The 18,929-nt window shown below is 36.6% G+C and overlaps 1 protein-coding gene across 1 annotated transcript; it reads right to left on the bottom strand.

Moving 5' to 3' along the window:
• Positions 1-667: 667 nt before the first annotated feature.
• On the bottom strand, positions 668-18,764 carry LOC131941009 (U3 small nucleolar ribonucleoprotein MPP10). The gene is made up of 11 exons (XM_059299971.1): positions 18,677-18,764; positions 7,028-7,787; positions 6,428-6,771; positions 6,247-6,316; positions 5,916-6,057; positions 5,574-5,641; positions 5,238-5,375; positions 4,818-4,931; positions 4,557-4,664; positions 3,514-3,744; positions 668-846 (listed from the first exon to the last, which is right to left on the bottom strand). Exons 1-11 carry the CDS (start codon positions 18,745-18,747, stop codon positions 709-711), a joined length of 2,184 nt encoding a protein of 727 aa, XP_059155954.1. The 5' UTR covers positions 18,748-18,764; the 3' UTR covers positions 668-708.
• Positions 18,765-18,929: the final 165 nt, after the last annotated feature.

Below are 18,929 nucleotides of genomic sequence, written 5' to 3'. Positions count from 1 at the left end.
CCAGTGAGCAGAACTGATGGTGTCTATTTCAGACTCTCACTTTGGATGTTCAGTGGCCACACCAAGATTCCTTACCAACCCAATAAGCTTGGTTAAATCAGACCTCTGGGCAATAATAAAAGCTGCTAGCCTCGGTCAATGTATGGTTGGTTATATCCCTTGCCCCCTAGGGGCAGACAACTCGTAAAGGGAGCTAATAACTGTAAAAGACTAAGAGGACAAACGCTTTTTTGGATGGTACAGTTATGCTAATAATCTAATGTGAGGGCATTAAACTGGGTCTTATTTTGTGGGCTAAAAACTGTATAAGCAAAAAAAATGGTGAGTTGACAACTGAGCGGAAAAATAAAAGGTGAAAACTTTAGTAAAAGGGTACTTGTGGAGTTAATGTGAATATTATAAAATGCAAGTTACATCATAAATAAAAAGTGAATTATTATAACGGAATAGTTAAACTTTGTTGTTGCAGAGCCTGAATTAATGCGAATGGCTGAAACCATGAGACAATTTATCAGAACATCCTAAACCTGACATACTTCACTAAACTTAAATTGGGAAATAAAGGAAAGCCTAAGTTTTGATTCACCATAACAAACATTCTAACTTTCATGTTCCTTACATCTAAGGAATAAATTTAAAAAAACAAAAAAACCTATAAATATTATTTCCAATCATTTAATTTCATAAAACTCTACTACCTATACAATATTATAACATTAATTTATTAGCATCCAGAACTTTTTTTGTCTTTTCTTTAGTCACTTTCTTAGCTTTGTTATTGGTCTGAACTTCTTCTTGCAGTTGTGTGAAGAAAGATGTAGAGGAAGACATCTTTTTGTTGTCACCCTGTTGAAGGAAATATCAATTGATTATAGTACACCTAGTGTGTTGTGGTCATGGCTCAGTAAACCAGGTGTGTTGTGGTCATCTAAATCTTGACCCAGTTAACCTAGTGTGTTGTGGTCATCTAAATCTTGACCCAGTTAACCTAGTGTGTTGTGGTCATCTAAATCTTGACCCAGTTAACCTAGCGTGTTGTGGTCATCTAAATCTTGACCCAGTTAACCTAGTGTGTTGTGGTCATGGCTCAGTAAACCAGGTGTGTTGTGGTCATCTAAATCTTGACCCAGTTAACCTAGTGTGTTGTGGTCATGGCTCAGTAAACCAGGTGTGTTGTGGTCATGGCTCAGTAAACCAGGTGTGTTGTGGTCATGGCTCAGTACACCTAGTGTGTTGTGGTCATGGCTTAGTAAACCAGGTGTGTTATGGTCATGGCTCAGTACACCAGGTGTCTTGTGGTCATGGCCCAGTAAACCAGGTGTGTTGTGGTCATGGTCTAGTAAACCAGGTGTGTTGTGGTCATGGCTCAGTAAACCAGGTGTGTTGTGGTCATGGCTCAGTAAACCTGGTGTGTTGTGGTCATGGCTCAGTAAACCAGGTGTGTTGTGGTCATGGTCCAGTAAACCTAGTGTGTTGTGGTCAAGGCTCAGTACACCAGGTGTGTTGCAGTTATGGCTCAGTAAACCTGGTGTGTTGTGGTCATGGCTCAGTACACCAGGTGTGCTGTGGTCATGGTCCAGTAAACCTGGTGTGTTGTGGTCATGGCTCAGTACACCAGGTGTGCTGTGGTCATGGTCCAGTAAACCTGGTGTGTTGTGGTCATGGCTCAGTACACCAGGTGTGTTGTGGTCATGGCTCAGTACACCAGGTGTGCTGTGGTCATGGCTCAGTAAACCTGGTGTGTTGTGGTCATGGCTCAGTACACCAGGTGTGTTGTGGTTATGGCTCAGTACACCAGGTGTGTTGTGGTTATGGCTCAGTAAACCAGGTGTGCTGTGGTCATGGTCCAGTACACCAGGTGTGTTGTGGTCATGGCTCAGTACACCTAGTGTATTGTGGTCATGGTCCAGTAAACCTGGTGTGTTGTGGTCATGGCTCAGTACACCAGGTGTGTTGTGGTTATGGCTCAGTACACCAGGTGTGTTGTGGTCATGGCTCAGTAAACCTGGTGTGTTGTGTTCATGGTCTGGTAAACCAGGTGTGTTGTGGTCATGGCTCAGTAAACCTGGTGTGTTGTGGTCATGGCTCAGTAAACCAGGTGTGTTGTGGTCATGGCTCAGTACAAAAGGTGTGTTGTGGTCATGGCTCAGTACACCAGGTGTGTTGTGGTCATGGCTCAGTACACCAGGTGTGTTGTGGTCATGGCTCAGTAAACCAGGTGTGTTGTGGTCATGACTCAGTACACCAGGTGTGTTGTGGTCATGGCTCAGTAAACCAGGTGTGTTGTGGTCATGGCTCAGTACACCAGGTGTGTTGTGGTCATTGCTAGGTAAACCTGGTGTGTTGTGATCATGGTCCAGTAAACCAGGTGTGTTGTGGTCATGGCTCAGTACACCTAGTGTGTTGTGGTTATGGCTCAGTACACCAGGTGTGTTGTGGTCATGGCTCAGTAAACCTGGTGTGTTGTGTTCATGGTCTAGTAAATCAGGTGTGTTGTGGTCATGGCTCAGTAAACCAGGTGTGTTGTGGTCATGGCTCAGTAAACCAGGTGTGTTGTGGTCATGGCTCAGTACAAAAGGTGTGTTGTGGTCATGGCTCAGTACACCAGGTGTGTTGTGGTCATGGCTCAGTAAACCTGGTGTGTTGTAATCATGGCTCAGTAAACCAGGTGTGTTGTGGTCATGGTCCAGTAAACCAGGTGTGTTGTGGTCATGGCTCAGTAAACCAGGTGTGTTGTGGTCATGGCTCAGTAAACCTGGTGTGTTGTGGTCATGGTCCAGTAAACCTGGTGTGTTGTGGTCATGGTCCAGTAAACCAGGTGTGTTGTGGTCATGGCTCAGTACACCAGGTGTGTTGTGGTCATCTAAATCTTGACCCAGTTAACCTAGTGTGTTGTGGTCATCTAAATCTTGACCCAGTTATCCTAGTGTATTGTGGTCATGGCTCAGTTAACCTGGTGTGTTGTGGTCATCTAAATCTTGACCCAGTTATCCTAGTGTGTTGTGGTCATGGCTCAGTTAACCAGGTGTGTTGTGGTCATCTAAATCTTGACCCAGTTAACCTAGTGTGTTGTGGTCATGGTTCAGTTAACCTGGTGTGTTGTGGTCATCTAAATCTTGACCCAGTTAACCTAGTGTGTTGTGGTCATCTAAATCTTGACCCAGTTATCCTAGTGTGTTGTGGTCATGGCTCAGTAAACCAGGTGTGTTGTGGTCATCTTAATCTTGACCCAGTTAACCTAGTGTTTTGTGGTCATCTAAATATTGACCCAGTTAACCTAGTGTGTTGTGGTCATGGCTCAGTAAACCAGGTGTGTTGTGGTCATCTAAATCTTGACCCAGTTAACCTAGCTTGTTTTAGTCATATTTGAGAAACTTAATTACTCAGAGAAGAGGCACTAGTTTGGGAAAAGGGAAGTAGTTATAGAAAGCTTTGGTAAAGTAAGATAAGTAGCACAATGGTTGTGACATTAGTTATCACATGTAATTCAATGACATAAAAGATTGAACAGACCTTGATGAGCGTAACATTTTTATCAGATTTACTGATCTGCTCCAACTGTTTCAGCGCCTTGGCCTTGCTGTATTTGTTACCCAGGCCAGGTTTGAGTTTCTCCACCACTTTCTCCCTGGCCTCTTTAGCTTTTTTCCTCTCCTTCTTCTCTTTCTTCTTCTGTCTTCTCTCCCTGTTCTTATCAGTGGCAGTCTTCTCATCTTTTGCTTTGAGCTCTCCTTTTCTTTTCTCCTAATATTGCCAATATAAACAGATGCAATGATCAACTTTACTACATTTTTAAACCTATATTACACAACACAAACAAAAATTGTGAAGATTGTTTAGAATTTGAAATATTTAACTCTTTAAAAATAGAACATTAATAAACAGTAAAATAAAATAGAACAATAATTCATGGGGTGAAATATAACAGAACAATAGTTAGTGGGATAAACTAAAATAGAACAATGGTTCGTAAAATAAAAAAAACAAACAATGATTAGTGGTGAGATAAAATAGATACCGTTAGATACCACATTAGACATTAGTGGTGAGATAAAATAGATACCACAATGGTGGTCAAATAAAATAGATACCATTAGATACCACATTAGTGGTGAGATAAAATAGATGCCATTAGATACCACAATGATGGTCAAATAAAATTGATACCGTTAGATACCACATTAGTGGTGAGATAAAATAGATGCCATTAGATACCACAATTGTGGTTAAATAAAATTGATACCGTTAGATACCACATTAGTGGTGAGATAAAATAGATGCCATTAGATACCACAATGGTGGTCATATAATATAGATACCATTAGATACCACATTAGTGGTGAGATAAAATAGATGCCTTTAGATACCACAATGAGGGTCAAATAAAATAGATACCACATTAGTGGTGAGATAACACAAAATAAACCATAAATAATATGTACTAGTGTTAACAAAAAAAAAGCCATAAATAAAATGTACTAGTGTTAACAAAAAAAGCCATAAATAAAATGTACTAGTGTTAACAAAAAAAGCCAAAGTAAAGCAGTTTGACTAACCAGCACTTCTTCAGGTGCCAAGAGATCTGCATCTGCTGTAGCCACTGGGGCAACTTCTTCCATAGTTATGGCTGGAGTATTTACCAGTATCTTCACCTCTGTGCCAGGCTGCTCAAAACAAAACATAATTAATTATAATTAGCTCATGGCTCACCACCATGATACAAATAAAACACAAGAATATCAGACCAACATGACTAGGCAAGTATTATAACTGACAAGATATTAAATAAACATCTTTGCAAATCCCAATGGACTGACCTTCATGGGGGTATATTTGAAATTACAGAGAGCGTCAAGTTGATGAAACAACTTTCCCAGTTCCTTTTCTATTTTTTCACACTCTGGATCAGCCTTCACCTCTTCTTTGTCTTGCTGAATAAAGAAACAATTTCAACATAAAGTAAGGTATATTATTCCTTTAGTTCAATTTAATTCTCAGCACTTTTCTTATCCAATAAATACTGGTTGAAAAAAAAATTTATAGCAAAAAAAAAAAAAATGTGGTTTAAAAAAATTACACTATTGGATAGAAATATCACCTACTAATTCCTTTTCATGCAACTACACACTAAAGGAAACATCAACAACATATTACTGCTCATAAGAACATCGCTAACTTATTGCTGCTCATATAAGCACCTTACAGGAACATCACCAACATCATACACTATAGATTACCTGCTGCTGTTTAACAAACTCCTGCTCATATAATTGTCCCAGACTCAGCTTACTTTTCTCCTGGTCCAAGACTATTCTTTTTTTGAACTCAAATACATCTTCTTTAGGTTTTTCTTTCCTTTCTACATCATCAAATGTCTACAGGAAAGAATAAACAAAATACACCATTTGCTACTATAAAATTGTGAGATATTAAAGCAAATTATCATTACATTTGAAGACTCAAACTGCGTGAAGAAAAAGGCTTCCCAAAGATTAAGGGGAGAAAACCAAAACTTAACATTTAAAAATAATTCTTACCGTTTAACTCCCTTTAAATATAATATTTTTTTTTACCTTGTCTTTAATTCTTTGTTTGATATAATCCTCCAATGTTTTTGTGGTTTCCTCAGTAATAACAGGAGCTGTACAAATAAAATAACTAATGATAATCTGATACACAGGACTGAAAATTATCTTTAAATTAGCAGTGTGAAAGTTAGTGAAAAAAAACTGAGCAAGTAAAAGCATTTTTTAACTCTTGAGACATTTCTACATTGACGCCTAATTTTGTATTACAACCAAATAGTTTCCCAAAACACATATGAAAGTAAAAATTCCTTAAAGCTAATTCTACCAGAGCTTATAATAAATAGTTAACCTACAAGTGAACTGGGTGTGAGGCTAGGCAACACTTACCAGGGCGAGTTGTGTGCTGGAAATCAAGGACTGTTTCCAACAAGCTGTTCTCAGGACGCTTGGAAGCTGAGGCTTCACCTTTTAACTCCCATGGTGCCTCTTTCAGACTAAGTTCCTCCATCTCTCTGGCTTTAGCAAGAAGCTAAACCACAGTAGAATATATTATTAGATAATTATCATCTCCCTTCACAAGCGCTAAGCTACAGTTAAACAGTTGAAAAGGTCAGATGATGAAATTAAAAGTTTTAATATCTAAACTATAGCACTTATAAAATACCTTATCTTGTTTTAATTTACAAATCAAATTTTTTAATTAAAATAACTACCATACCTTTTCTTGTTTTAACTCAAAGGAAGACTTGTCCTCTTTCACCTTTTTATTTGTCTCTTCTTCTTCATCACTAACACACAAAAAAAGTAAGAAAAATGTAGTTTTAGACTTATGAACATATTTGTGAGAAAAAGGTTCATTAAACATCTACAAGCTTTACATAATACAAATGTTCACAAACCTTTGCAAAAGATCAGAAGAAAATGACACCTTCTTTGTAGAATCATCACCTGATTTTAATTTTGTTTCTTCATCACTTTCCTCATCATCCATATCTTCTGATTGATTTTCATCCTCCTTTTCATCAATATTCATATCTTCTTCCTCATTTTCATCTGATTCTTCATCCTCTTCATCTAATTCCTCCTCCTCTTCACCTGATTCATCATCTTCTGCATCCTCCTGATCTTTATCTAACTTGTCTTTGGTTGTAGTATCTTTCTGCTTGTTCTTCTTTATTTTTTTCAAGTCACTTTCATCATCAGGGGGGTCAAAAAATTCTGCATACATGGGATCTTTTTCACTCTGTCAAATAACAGGTTCACAGTTAAGTTAATATTTCTAACATTAACATATTGAGAGCAACATCAATATCACATTTAGGCTTAAAATCAAAGTTTAACACAGCAATAACAATAAAAATGCAATTAGAATTTGAAAATTTAAATTTTCTAAATTTTACCTAAGGTATGATGAAAACAGAACATTATTCTGAATCAACATAAAAATCAATAAGACATTAATTAACAAAAAAAAAAAAACGCACAATATTTTAACTCACATCAGATTCTATTTCACCAAACATGTCAATCTCTTCATCACTCTCATCATCATCATCATCTTCATCCTCGTCATCATTTTCTCTGTTCAGTTTTTCTTTCCTAAGTTTCTTTTCCTCCTTTAAATCCTCCTCTTCAAGGAACTGTTCCATGTCTGACAACTTAAAAAACCTATCATCAACAATTGTCTTTCGTTTTTGGACTGGTTTTGCCAACTTGTTATTTGAAGATTTTGATCTACCTTTATCTTTTTCTTCTGTATCATTTTCGTCATCTGACAACCCTCTAACAATCTCATTATCCACTTCAAAATCAAAGTCTAACTTATCATCTTCATCGCTGTCATCATCCTCATCATCAAAACCATCATCTACACCAGTTTCCGAGGGCTCCTCAGCTAACCGTTTTTTAATAGAACTCAGTATATCATCTTCTGCACTACTATCTGACCCACTGCTCAACCCACTCTCCTCACCCTCTACGCTCTCTTTAACCTGCGGTGGAGCTTTTTTATTTTTCCGTGACTTAGCTTTCTGTTTTCTCTGTGATTCTGATGATATTCTAACCAATTCTCTAGTGCAAGCTGGAAATGATAATTTATGTTCATTGCGTAACTCGAGCTGCTGCCATATTTGTTCAGAGTCCAACCCTCGTGTGACGAAGGATGGAAGGCCTTCATTAAATCTGCCGGAACTAAGAAGCTGTGAGCCGAGCATCATTAATGTGCTTAAGGGAGATGAGCTGCTTGCCTTGGTTTTAGAACTAAAACAGAAAATATAGAAACAAAAATTACTATTTTATCATGGGTACATAAGATACACCATGAGCAGGGTAGAACAGTAACAAGTTATTTTTAGCTGACATTGGTGCTTATGATAACTGATGTACATAACAAGTCCTAAAGAAGTCACAGATGTGAAACACATTAATTAATTACAGCGTATAGTTCATTTTAGGGGCTAGGTTTAACCCATCTTTAAGACTCATTTTTAGTCTCTAAGAATTTTTAAAAATGTAGTTGTAAAACATTGGATAGTAATAAAAATAGCTTGATGATGACATTTCATTTTCAAAACCAACATAATGTTACAAAAGTATATAAGCCTAGGGCCCTACAAAATGTGTTATCTAGCAGGTAGGCCTATTAATACAAGATCTATAAGTTCAATTTAATAAAAATGTCCTTAAAATTAGTGTATGTACATGTTGTTGTGATCTAGTCCTACATATCAGAGTGTGTACAACACAATATAATGTTTTCATCAGTGTCCTGTATTTTTTAACCTTATTAACTTATAATGTGTTATATTCTCAAACTGCATTATGTGAACAATGCCAGCACTATAAAATATTCCATGAATCTTAGTTGTTGAGCAGCGGGTTTGTCCACAATACCACCCAGGGCAGATTAAATGAAAGCCTTGAGTGTAGTTTAGACACCCTCCGTAGCCATGAGTGAGGTAGAACAACACCCCCCCCCCCCCAGTATCAGATCAGGGGAGTTGTAGGGCGCTCTCTAGAGCCACTGGATTTACTGCAGCAGAGGCACCAGGTACTCTACTGCAGGGTTACTGATGCAACCCCTGGTTTTGTTTCATCTCATCTAATGTAGTAGCCTGACATCCTTATCGTAGGGTGCCCTTTAAAACAAACGTAGGTGCCATAGTGCTCAGGGTCAACCATTGGCCCGTTGCATTGACATTAGCAAGCCATATATGTGTATTCACTTACTATTTACTATTTAGTTAACTACCAGGGTAATCTATTGGTTTAGTAAGTAAAATCTGCCGAAGCTAGTGATGTTACAGAAAGTTGTGTGTTTTGGTTGTGTTTATGATAAAATACGCTCAACTGGAGGTGAACGTGAAGCAGGGAATAAAATAGAATACGCTAAAATCAAAATGGAGTTTTACACTGTTTTACCCTAAGGCAGGCTTACCCCACTTCTAAGTTACTAAGACCTCTGTCAAACCCCACTTCTGAGTGAGATGCCACTAAAGATAAATTTCAGAGTTGTTGTCCACACCACACTCAACTGACAACAACTGTCACACTCCGACTCTCTACTCTCAGTAAAACTCCATTTTAGCGTATTTTATTCCCCGCTTCACATTCACCTCCAGTTGAGCGTATTTTATTATAAACAACCAAAAACACACAAAAACATTAGAAAAACATTGGGCTTATTTCTTTATGAAGATTGGATTTAGTTTTGATAATTTACTTTTGTCAAAACTTGAGAGAAATCCAAATTTGGAATATTGAATGCTATAAACTATAAATAAACTTTTATGAACTCACGATTACCCCAAAACTGAGGCCAGCACCATTTCAAATAGATATTGCCCAAGCTATGACGTATGCTGATAATTAATAAAGTCAATGTGAACTCACGGTGAATCCTTGACCATGTAGGAATTTTTCTCCCGCTGACGATCACACGCTATTTAATTGGAACTGTCCTAATGCTTTTTATGTTGTTTTTTTATGTACCTTTTCTAATTAAAACTCACATTCATATAAAACAAAAATATATCTAGATTTTTGTGTTTCGGTTGTGTTTATAATAAAATACGCTCAACTGGAGGTGAACGTGAAGCGACGAATAAAATACACTAAAATGGAGTTTTGTACTGTTTTACCTCTGACTCTGTCCTCTACTCTCTAGATCAGGGGTTCCCAACTCTACGCCCGCTGAACGTTTCGCATGTGCCCGCCTCTCACTATTTGACAGAATTTTTTTCATAAACATAATTTTAAAATATGAGTTATTTTTATTCATTTGTTACAGTTTTAATTTTTTTTTGACTGCCTAGGTTTATTAAATATGTTCGATACTTGTCCCAACTTGTCTAGCGGCGAGCCAGACTGCACTATTTACGCTAGCCTGGAACGGCTAGTGCCATTTGCACATCACACCTTGTACATGCAGAAAACCTGAAGTGAACAAATGGAACGAACGCCACGAACTGATCCAATAAATGCCGAAGGCGCCAAATCACAAGGAACATAACTCTGATTGCTTCGGCGATCATCGGCTCACTTCGGGTTTTCCGCGTGTACATGGAGTGATGTGCCGCGTTGTTGTCATTGTGATTGCTGCCCTGTTCGATTGCTGTTAGATAAGAGACATGTTTGTCAGACGAAACACGAATTAGGAGTTTTCTATAAAAAAAAAAAAAAAAAACAGGCTAAAAGCGAGGTGCGTAATTTATTCTATTCATAAGCGATGAGCTATTGATAAACTATTTATTGAGGAGATAATTACAGTTCTTGTTATAATATATTTATGCATATAATGCAGAACAGACTTACGCTATAACATTGATATTATATTGTAGTTCAATTATTGTTTTTTTTATTATTTATTTTAGAACATGTATAGTCATATACGGGTACATGTACATATATGACAAGTTATGGAAGGAGTTTGTCGATTTAATAATAATCATTAAAAAAAGTTTTTAAAAACCTACGTTTTCTGATTGAACTAAAAAGTAGAAAATAAATGCTATACATCACAATAATGCAAGCGATCACTCTACTATAAGCGATGAAAAACGTGGGGCGCCGAAGTAAAAGTTATATTACTATTGATTAGATAATACTATTGACTTTTATTAGGGAGCTTGTAGAGAGTCAACAGTATTAGAAACTGTAAGAAAATCACGGCGCCCCACGTTTTTCATCGCTTATAGTAGTGATCGCTTGCATTATTGTGATGTATAGCATTTATTTTCTACTTTTTAGTTCAATCAGAAAACGTGGGTTTTTTAAAACTTTTTTTAATGATTATTATTTTCTACTTTTTAGTCTTTGTCTGTTTGTTTGCATTAAAATCTTGCTATCGATTTTCTTTTCACTTTTTTTTGGGTAAACGAAGACAACTCGTAAAAAACACGTTGTGTGAATACGTTACTGACTAGAACACATAGATTTGAACCCGTGTCGAGTGGGATAGCAATCGTGTACCCAACCACTCGACCATATCGTCTCCCCCATACTGGCCACCAGTTGTTACCACAGCGTGAACACTACTCAGTTAGCAAAAAGAGGAAAGTACCAAACCTTGTTTTCATCAAATTACAGTTACTGGGTTATGTCCCATTTTCCCCACGTTTTTACTACAATTATATAGCGGTCTAAAATGCTCAATAAAATGTTTCCATGGATCAATTTAGTAATAATAACAATTGAATATTCTATGGTCTGATGGTCATCGGAAACAAAGCTTCCCTGAAAATTTCAGCGCGCTAGCTAACTGGGAAGTGCCCGAAATATCGATCGCAAGATTTGATTGGAAAACCGGACGCGAAAGCAAGTTAAAGAAAACGTGGGAAAATAGGTGGCGCCCGCCACTCTACCGATATTTTCGAATGTGCTCTAGAGCAGGGGTCTCCAAACTACGGCCCGCGGGCCGGATGCGGCCCTCGAAGTCCTCTCATCCGGCCCGCAGAGATCTTTTTGTCCAAGGAAAAATCGTTTGTTGGTGATAGTTGATAGCTGAGGAACTTTGCCCAGAAAAATCAAAGACATGCCTGGAAGTAACTGGCCCCTGAACTGAAATTTGATAGTTAATGCGGCCCTCGGTCTGAAAAGTTTGGAGACCCCTGCTCTACTCTAGAGTAGAATAAACCGGGAGTGATCTCCCCTAAACTTTCTCGAATATTCTTATATAAAATAACAGGGGATGGGAACTCGGGCTATAGACATGATTTTTAATCAATTTTAAATACTTAAAGTTTTAAAAATAGAATAAAATCTCGTAGACAAATTAATTGCACACCAAGTGAACGCGAAATAAAAAAGCGCATAATAGTGCGCAATATTATTAGTACTTTTAAAATTTACATGCGTTTTTTGAAAAATCGGAAGTAGCGTAAATTACTACTTCCAGTCAACGGAAATTACTCAAAATTTCACAGAAGGTAGAGAATTAGATCTTTTACTTACATGTGAAATTTCATTTATCTGTCTGAAATAGTACTCAAGTTATAGGCTTTTGAAAAATTCAAAGTAGAAAAAGTACCACTTCCGGTTATCGGAAATCGCTCAAAAGTTGATACGGATCTACGATTTTGATAAAATACTTATATATGAAATTTCATCAACCTAGCAGTAACGGTACTCAAGTAATCGTGTTTACACACAGACAGACAGACACACAGACACACACACACACAGACATACGGACAAGATTGCAAAATTATGTTTTTCCGTATCAGTGAGGTGTAAAACGTCGAGATTTGTAAAAATCTCGATTTTTTTTTTTTGCACGATTACAATACTTTCTCTATACTTCGTATATACGAGAAAGTAAAAAAACATTGCGCACCAAGCAAACGCCGAATAAAAACGCGTATAATAGTGCGCAATATTATTAGTACTTTAAAAATTTACATGTTTTTTGAGAAATCGGAAGTAGCGTAAATTACTACTTCCAGTCAACGGAAATTACTCAAAATTTAACAGAAGGTAGAGAATTAGATCTTTTACTTACATGTGAAATTTCATTTATCTATCTGAAATAGTACTCAAGTTATAGTAGGTAGTCCAAACTGAAATTAACTATTGATTGCAGACTTCTGGAGTGAGTATGTCATGAAAGAACTTTTAATTGTAAGGTCTATGCCACAAATTTTATAAAAATATCTCAATAAATAAAAAAGTTATGCGATTTTTAAAAAAGCAAAATTTGGTAAAAAACTGATTTTCAAAAAGTGCCATTTTTGAGAACTCATATTTTTTAAACTAAATAACATAGAAGTGTGGAAATTGGTAAAGTTGCTGCAAAGTTTGTAATATATATGCCCAATTTTTTTCAGTCATCTAAAATGAGTCTTTCTAAGGTAAAAAAATAATTGAAAATGACAAAAATGCGTTTTGGTCACTTTTATTTTCATAAAAAAAAAAAAAAATTCAATTTTTTTTTTTTTGCTTTGGAATAACTCTAAAATTATTGTGTTGGTAACATCGACGTGGAAAAATGTGTTAATTATTTTCAAAAATCACATGAGTTAAAATATTATTTTAAAAAATACCACAGTTATCTAGTGCAGGAGAAACAGAATCAAAATTTAGTAGAGTAAATGTAATGTAATGTAGTTTAATAAAGACGTGATGCCTACAAGTGATGCAGCAGTTGATGCCACATGCTTTGGTTTCTTTTCAAACCTGATAACTGCTTTGGGGGAACAGTTTTGGGGGAACATCTTTGTACGTCTTGTTTCCCTCAACCTTGATCTTGTGGAGCATCAAGAGTAAGTAATATGTTTTGGGAATTGTAGGGGGGAGGGGGGAGTGGGGTCTTGGCCTTCTTCCCTTCCCTTGTAAGGAAAGTTCTGGATAGGCCACCGTAAATGTCTCCAGCTATGGAACGAACAATTGATTTAGTGATTAATAAAATATAATTAAATTTACTACTAGCCTATTGTGTAGGCCTACTATTTGTCCTATGACTATAACTGGAAACATATGAAAAAGCCTGAAAACACCTTTTTGTTAAAAGTAATTTATATTTTTTATATATATTTTTAAGAGTAATTCTACTGAATGAAATTTGAAATAATCGTTGCTTGTCCCACAATGGTTGAGATATTCAATGATGAAGATGCCATACTGTGGTTCTCAACATCCTATAGGACAACTTAACTGTCCTTCATTGTTACTATTATATGCATATAAAATAAATAAGTAATGAGAAATACTACTAGTACTACTTACACTTACAACTAATATAACATTTAAAACTAAGTCACAACATGTACAATCTTAATAAATTGCACAACCATCTAAAAATTGATCTGGTACATTTTATTAAGGAGACTGGCGCAGACCATTTCACATTATTCAGCAGGGGAATCAGAATCAGAGTGCACAACAGAAAATAAAAAAATTAATCACATTAGTCCTTCAAATTTAGTGTCTTTTGTTTTAAATACATTGATAAAAATGTATAGTTATTATAATTATAAATTTCTTTTGTGTTTCATTAGTATTTTATAAGTATTTAACCTTCGTTCCCTGTAAATAATTGAGTTCGTCCACATAGTAACCAGGATAGTCTGGTGGCCATTTTGAATTTGTCGATTCATAATTTTGACGTGATAGTCCAGATAAACTGTAGTAATACGACCCTATCATTGATCCCAGTCAATAGATTTTAAAGAATTAGTAAACACTAGCATCTAATAGTTAAGTGCATCCATATTTCAAGTCCCTAGAATGTCCTGAATTAAATAGCTTCACGTCTAAACACACCCTGTGTACAAGCGTAGTTCACCCGCTAAAACCGTGGACTTGTAGCGTTTAAATTTACATTAATAACGTGTACTAATTAAACCAAACTGACATTCAAACTTAAAATTCATTTATTAAAATGGAAATGAAACTTTAAAAATGATACTTACAACTTGTTTGAAGGCTCTAGCAAGGGTAAAATCCGTTTAGCATCATCGGTCGTCAACCTTTAAAACCGTTCGGCGAGCAACTTACTCGGGGCTGAAAGTCGACTCGAGGGTTATATGTTTATTGGGGGTACGGCTTCGCGACCGTAAATCAGAAATACTTGAATTTACAACACAAAGTAGTTATAAAACTGAACTTTACATCGGTGTAAAAATTGAAACAGAATTAGTTTGTTTCCGTGTATATATCGTCATTTAAAGTTTAAAATCTGTATTTTTTAAATGAAATAAACAAGTTGTTTTTTCAATTTATACATCAAACGATAGCCTAGAATTCGATCTTTAAAATGACATTAAGATTATGCTTCTACGATGCTTCGTCTCGAAGCCGCGACCAAATAAAACAGTGTGGGGTCGATCGGTACACGCAAAACGGTGAAATTTGTTGACGTAACTGATAGTTTTCAAACAAATATAAAACACATTCAAACATGTGTTACAGATATAAAAATACCAGATTACGACAGATAAAGACTTAAACTTTATTGACATATAATTTTTATTCTTATAGGACAACTAGAAGTAGTGAAATTTTTTTTTTGAAAACCGCAAAAACTGACCCTAAAACGCACTTTTTCACCAGTTTGGACTACCTAGTTATAGGCTTTTGAAAAATTCAAAGTAGGAAAAGTACCACTTCCGGTTATCGGAAATCGCTCAAAAGTTGATACGGATCTACGATTTTGATAAAATACTTATATATGAAATTTCATCAACCTAGCTGTAACGGTACTCAAGTTATCGTGTTTACACACGGACAGACAGACACACAGACACACAGACATACGGACAAGATTGCAAAATTATGTTTTTCCGTATCAGTGAGGTGTAAAACGTCGAGATTTGTAAAAATCTCGATTTTTTTTTTTTTGCACGATTACAATACTTTCTCTATACTACGTATATACGAGAAAGTAAAAAGGTTGGGAACCCCTGCTCTAGTTACTAGAGTAAAGTAAAGTAATCTCTACCTACGACGACCCAAAAGGGTAATCTATCGTTTTGGGTACGTAAAATCGCCCGCGATTTGTAATGTGAAAAACAGGTGACTCCTTAAATTTTAATAATTATTTCACATTTTGAGGAAGATTTATGTTTTAAAAAATTCAAAAATGTTTCCTTGATTCATTTATGTACCTGTTTTTAAACAATTGAATTAAAACTTTTCCGTAATAAATGAAGACTAGCGATGTTTCCAACAGATGCAACCATGCTCATTTACTATAGCAGCCATCTTGTCTAAGTTTTATTTTTATAAGCTTTTAGCGCCAGATTCAGGGGGAAGCCACTCTATTTTACAAATGGCTGCTGTTTATATAGCAAATCTTGCTCTCAGACACTGCTGTTTAAAGTTAATTTCTGGCCTATATCGATATATTTAGCCATTGATTTAGGTTTATTATTCATTTATCTATAATATTTGACACAAAAGTATGACAATATACGGATGATATTTAGAATCGACCCTTTGAATCCCGGACAGATCGTCTCCCCGGCGTGGCCTCAGCCAACCGGCGGGCTCGTTGCATTGAGTTAAATATAAACTCAAAACAATAATATAAACAATCTCCTTTCGGTCGGTCAGGCCACATACCACGCACGCATAGTGTTGTGTGTCGTGCCTTAACCAAAATAAACTATCTCCCTTCATTATCATTAGATATATTTAATTAATTAATTAATTAATTTGCTAATTATAAAATTATGTATGATGCTATAGAAGTAGGTAAGTATAATTTTTTTACTATGTATTTGTACTATTAAACATATTAAAGAACATCATTGTTTCAATACCACCCGCTCCCCTTCTTGAACTCAAAGTTAAACTTTTAACCCCGTTTGTAAAGACTAGCGGTATGCTGTAAGGCGGCGGGTGGGTAGGGTATATACTCATTGAAAAAAAATCCACCGTGGTGCGTGTTATTGGCCTTGGGTGACCGTTGTTGGCGCTTGCTGTGAGGGGGAGAGAGGTGTGTGTTATACTCCGTGAAAAAAAAATGCACCGTGGTATTGGCCTACGATGACGTCGGCGCAAGCGGGAAGGGGGGGGGAGACGTTTTTTTTTTAAAACCAAGAACTAGACGAAAATCAAGGACTGGTATAGCTATGATGTCGAATTTAACGAGTGATGCTTGCTGGGTCTATCATACGATTGCTTGGAGACAGTGTTTCTTCCAGACTTTTTTCTCCGGGGGGGGGGGGGGGGGCGGTAGACTTTCTTCGGGGGGGGCGGACACTGTTAAAAGTGTATATTTTTTATATAAACTATATAAATTTCATTTCGTTCGGGGGGGGGGGGCGGTAAAAAACTTTCGGGGGGCAAAGCCCCCCCCCCCCCCCCCCCCCCCCCCCCGCGAAGAGATGCCTGGAAGAAACTCGGCTTGGAGATGGGAATCTCGTCAAGCTCAGTTTACATTAACAGTGAACTATTGGGATGCTGTCATGCACAAAGTAACTGCTACCGAATGTAGCACTTAAAACATCGAGTGCACCCCGCTCATTATAAATCTTTGAAATACAAGTTATGGATAGTCCAATAGGCAATAACTACTAATACTTGAAGGACTGCCAGAGTATATGCATTGTATTATAAAATTTATCCTTACGATATAACTAAAATGTGCATCCAAATATGTTTAGGCTAATGGGATCTGCATTTAAATAAACAAAGTCAAATACCTACCCCATTCAGTAGAAATATTAGGCTACTTTTGCATGGTAGCACAAAGACATTTTTTAGATTTCGTAATGAGTAGCCTAGTCGTGCATTAAACTAGAATAAAGGGTTGTACTCAATAGCAATGACAATAATGAAATGCCGGCTTCAAATCCCGGCTTCCCCGTATTCTTCTACTAGAAATATAGCTCCGTCGTTTAAATGACCCCGCCCCTCCACCTTTTGCCTAGTTGAATATAAAGTTACACTTTCAACCCCGTTAGGATGCGTGAACTACTGGTGATCTAACTATTGAAAAAAAAAATTCTGGTGTTAAATTCCCCTCCCCTACTCCCAGCATTTAACGTTGGGGCCATACACAACATCAGGAAGGTCTAGGTCGGTGTTTTATCTCGTGCAAGTTTACTCACAACACGACTACACACTACGGTTGTATCCAGGATTAAAGCTGCGACACTTACTTAGAGTGGGATTTATTCGTTAGATTATTGTGCTTCAAATTCTGTTTCATTTTGGGATTAGAGTGATAGAATGTTGGAATTCAGTTAGTTTGTTAATTAATATATTGATCTAAATGTCGTGTGCCGTCAGAAACTAAATTTGTTGGCAAGGCCCATGTGTAGGCTAAAGAATGACCTCTAGATCGAGCCAAAGAGGCAAAGATGGCTGGTTGACATACTGTGGTTTTCAAATTTCTTGGTGATGCTTTTCTAAAGGATTTTATTTTGTGCTTTCTTTGGGATTATTTTGTGTGATGTGAATATTCAAAAGTAATTTGTAAGTAGTATGCTTTTCACATTCAACCAATTTAACAGTTTGCGGTTGATCTGCGGCCCTGCTGATTAATTTAGACTTAGCGAAACTACACACTACACGGCGCCCTAAGGCCGTTGTTTCAGCATGCCCTACTAGAGTCTAGTCAATTATAGACAACTTAAGAATCAACACATGTAGCTTATACATCGATTTTTATTTAATAATCTTCAAAAGCCATTCCTCTAGGGTCGTTATTTTCACGAAATTGTCGTTTTCCAATTTGTTGTCAAGAAACTGGTATTTAGTTCACGAGAATGTACGAAAACCACTCATGCGTGACCGAAATCGTCGATCGGGTGCCTTCACGTGGTTTGACACGTGTTGACATGGGCCTTTGTTTACATTGAAACATAGCTCAAAACGGCCCTTTTTTGAATTAATTCTTCGAAAAAATGGCTATGTCCATTTCTAAAAAGGGTCATTTTCGGGCCCATTTTAAAAAACGTAAAAAAATCCGAACTACACGTAGAAAAAATGGCTTTTTCTGCCCTTTTTTTAGCTCCAAAAACGCCGTGTTTACGGGTCGCGTGACGTCATCGTGACGTCAGCCGCCAACCAAAACGCGTTGAAAGCGCGCGTTTGATTGGTTGGCGGCGGATACTATGAAATATCAAGGGTTTTCTCTAAATTTTTACCGCACTGGTTAACTACAGCAAATGATTATTTCAAATTATATTTTAATAGTTTCTTACGTTTTATTAGATTCATTATTAGTATCTTGTTTTACTTTCGCTTTTTTTGGCATGCGTGTTTTGGTCGCCATTTTGTAACGGATAACTCTGAAGTAAAATTTTTGTAGATCTAGGTTATCTCTAAATACCGAATATTTAAATAACAGTAATCAGTAATATACTTTTTAAATGTCATCTTTTTAAAAATATGAAAATCATTTAATTAAAATTTAATGGCAAAATGCAATTAAAAATTTGAATTGTTCAGGAAGCT

Source organism: Physella acuta, unplaced genomic scaffold, assembly GCF_028476545.2.
Source record: "Physella acuta isolate Inbredline_101_S28 unplaced genomic scaffold, ASM2847654v3 ptg000339l, whole genome shotgun sequence".
In the NCBI taxonomy this organism is placed as follows: Eukaryota; Metazoa; Mollusca; class Gastropoda; family Physidae; genus Physella; species Physella acuta.
The sequence above is the reverse complement of the archived record's forward strand: the minus strand, read 5'-3'. Positions and strand labels throughout refer to the sequence as shown.

Bases quoted from the DNA above. Each gene is read 5' to 3' on its own strand.
- LOC131941009 (XM_059299971.1), bottom strand. From the start codon at position 18,747: ATGGCGACCAAAACACGCATGCCAAAAAAAGCGAAAGTAAAACAAGAT. The intron at 5,642-5,915 runs GTAAGTGTTGCC...TTATTTGTACAG, and splicing joins CCAGCACACAACTCGCCCTG to CTCCTGTTATTACTGAGGAA. The intron at 5,376-5,573 runs GTAAAAAAAAAT...TCTTTCCTGTAG, and splicing joins AACAAAGAATTAAAGACAAG to ACATTTGATGATGTAGAAAG.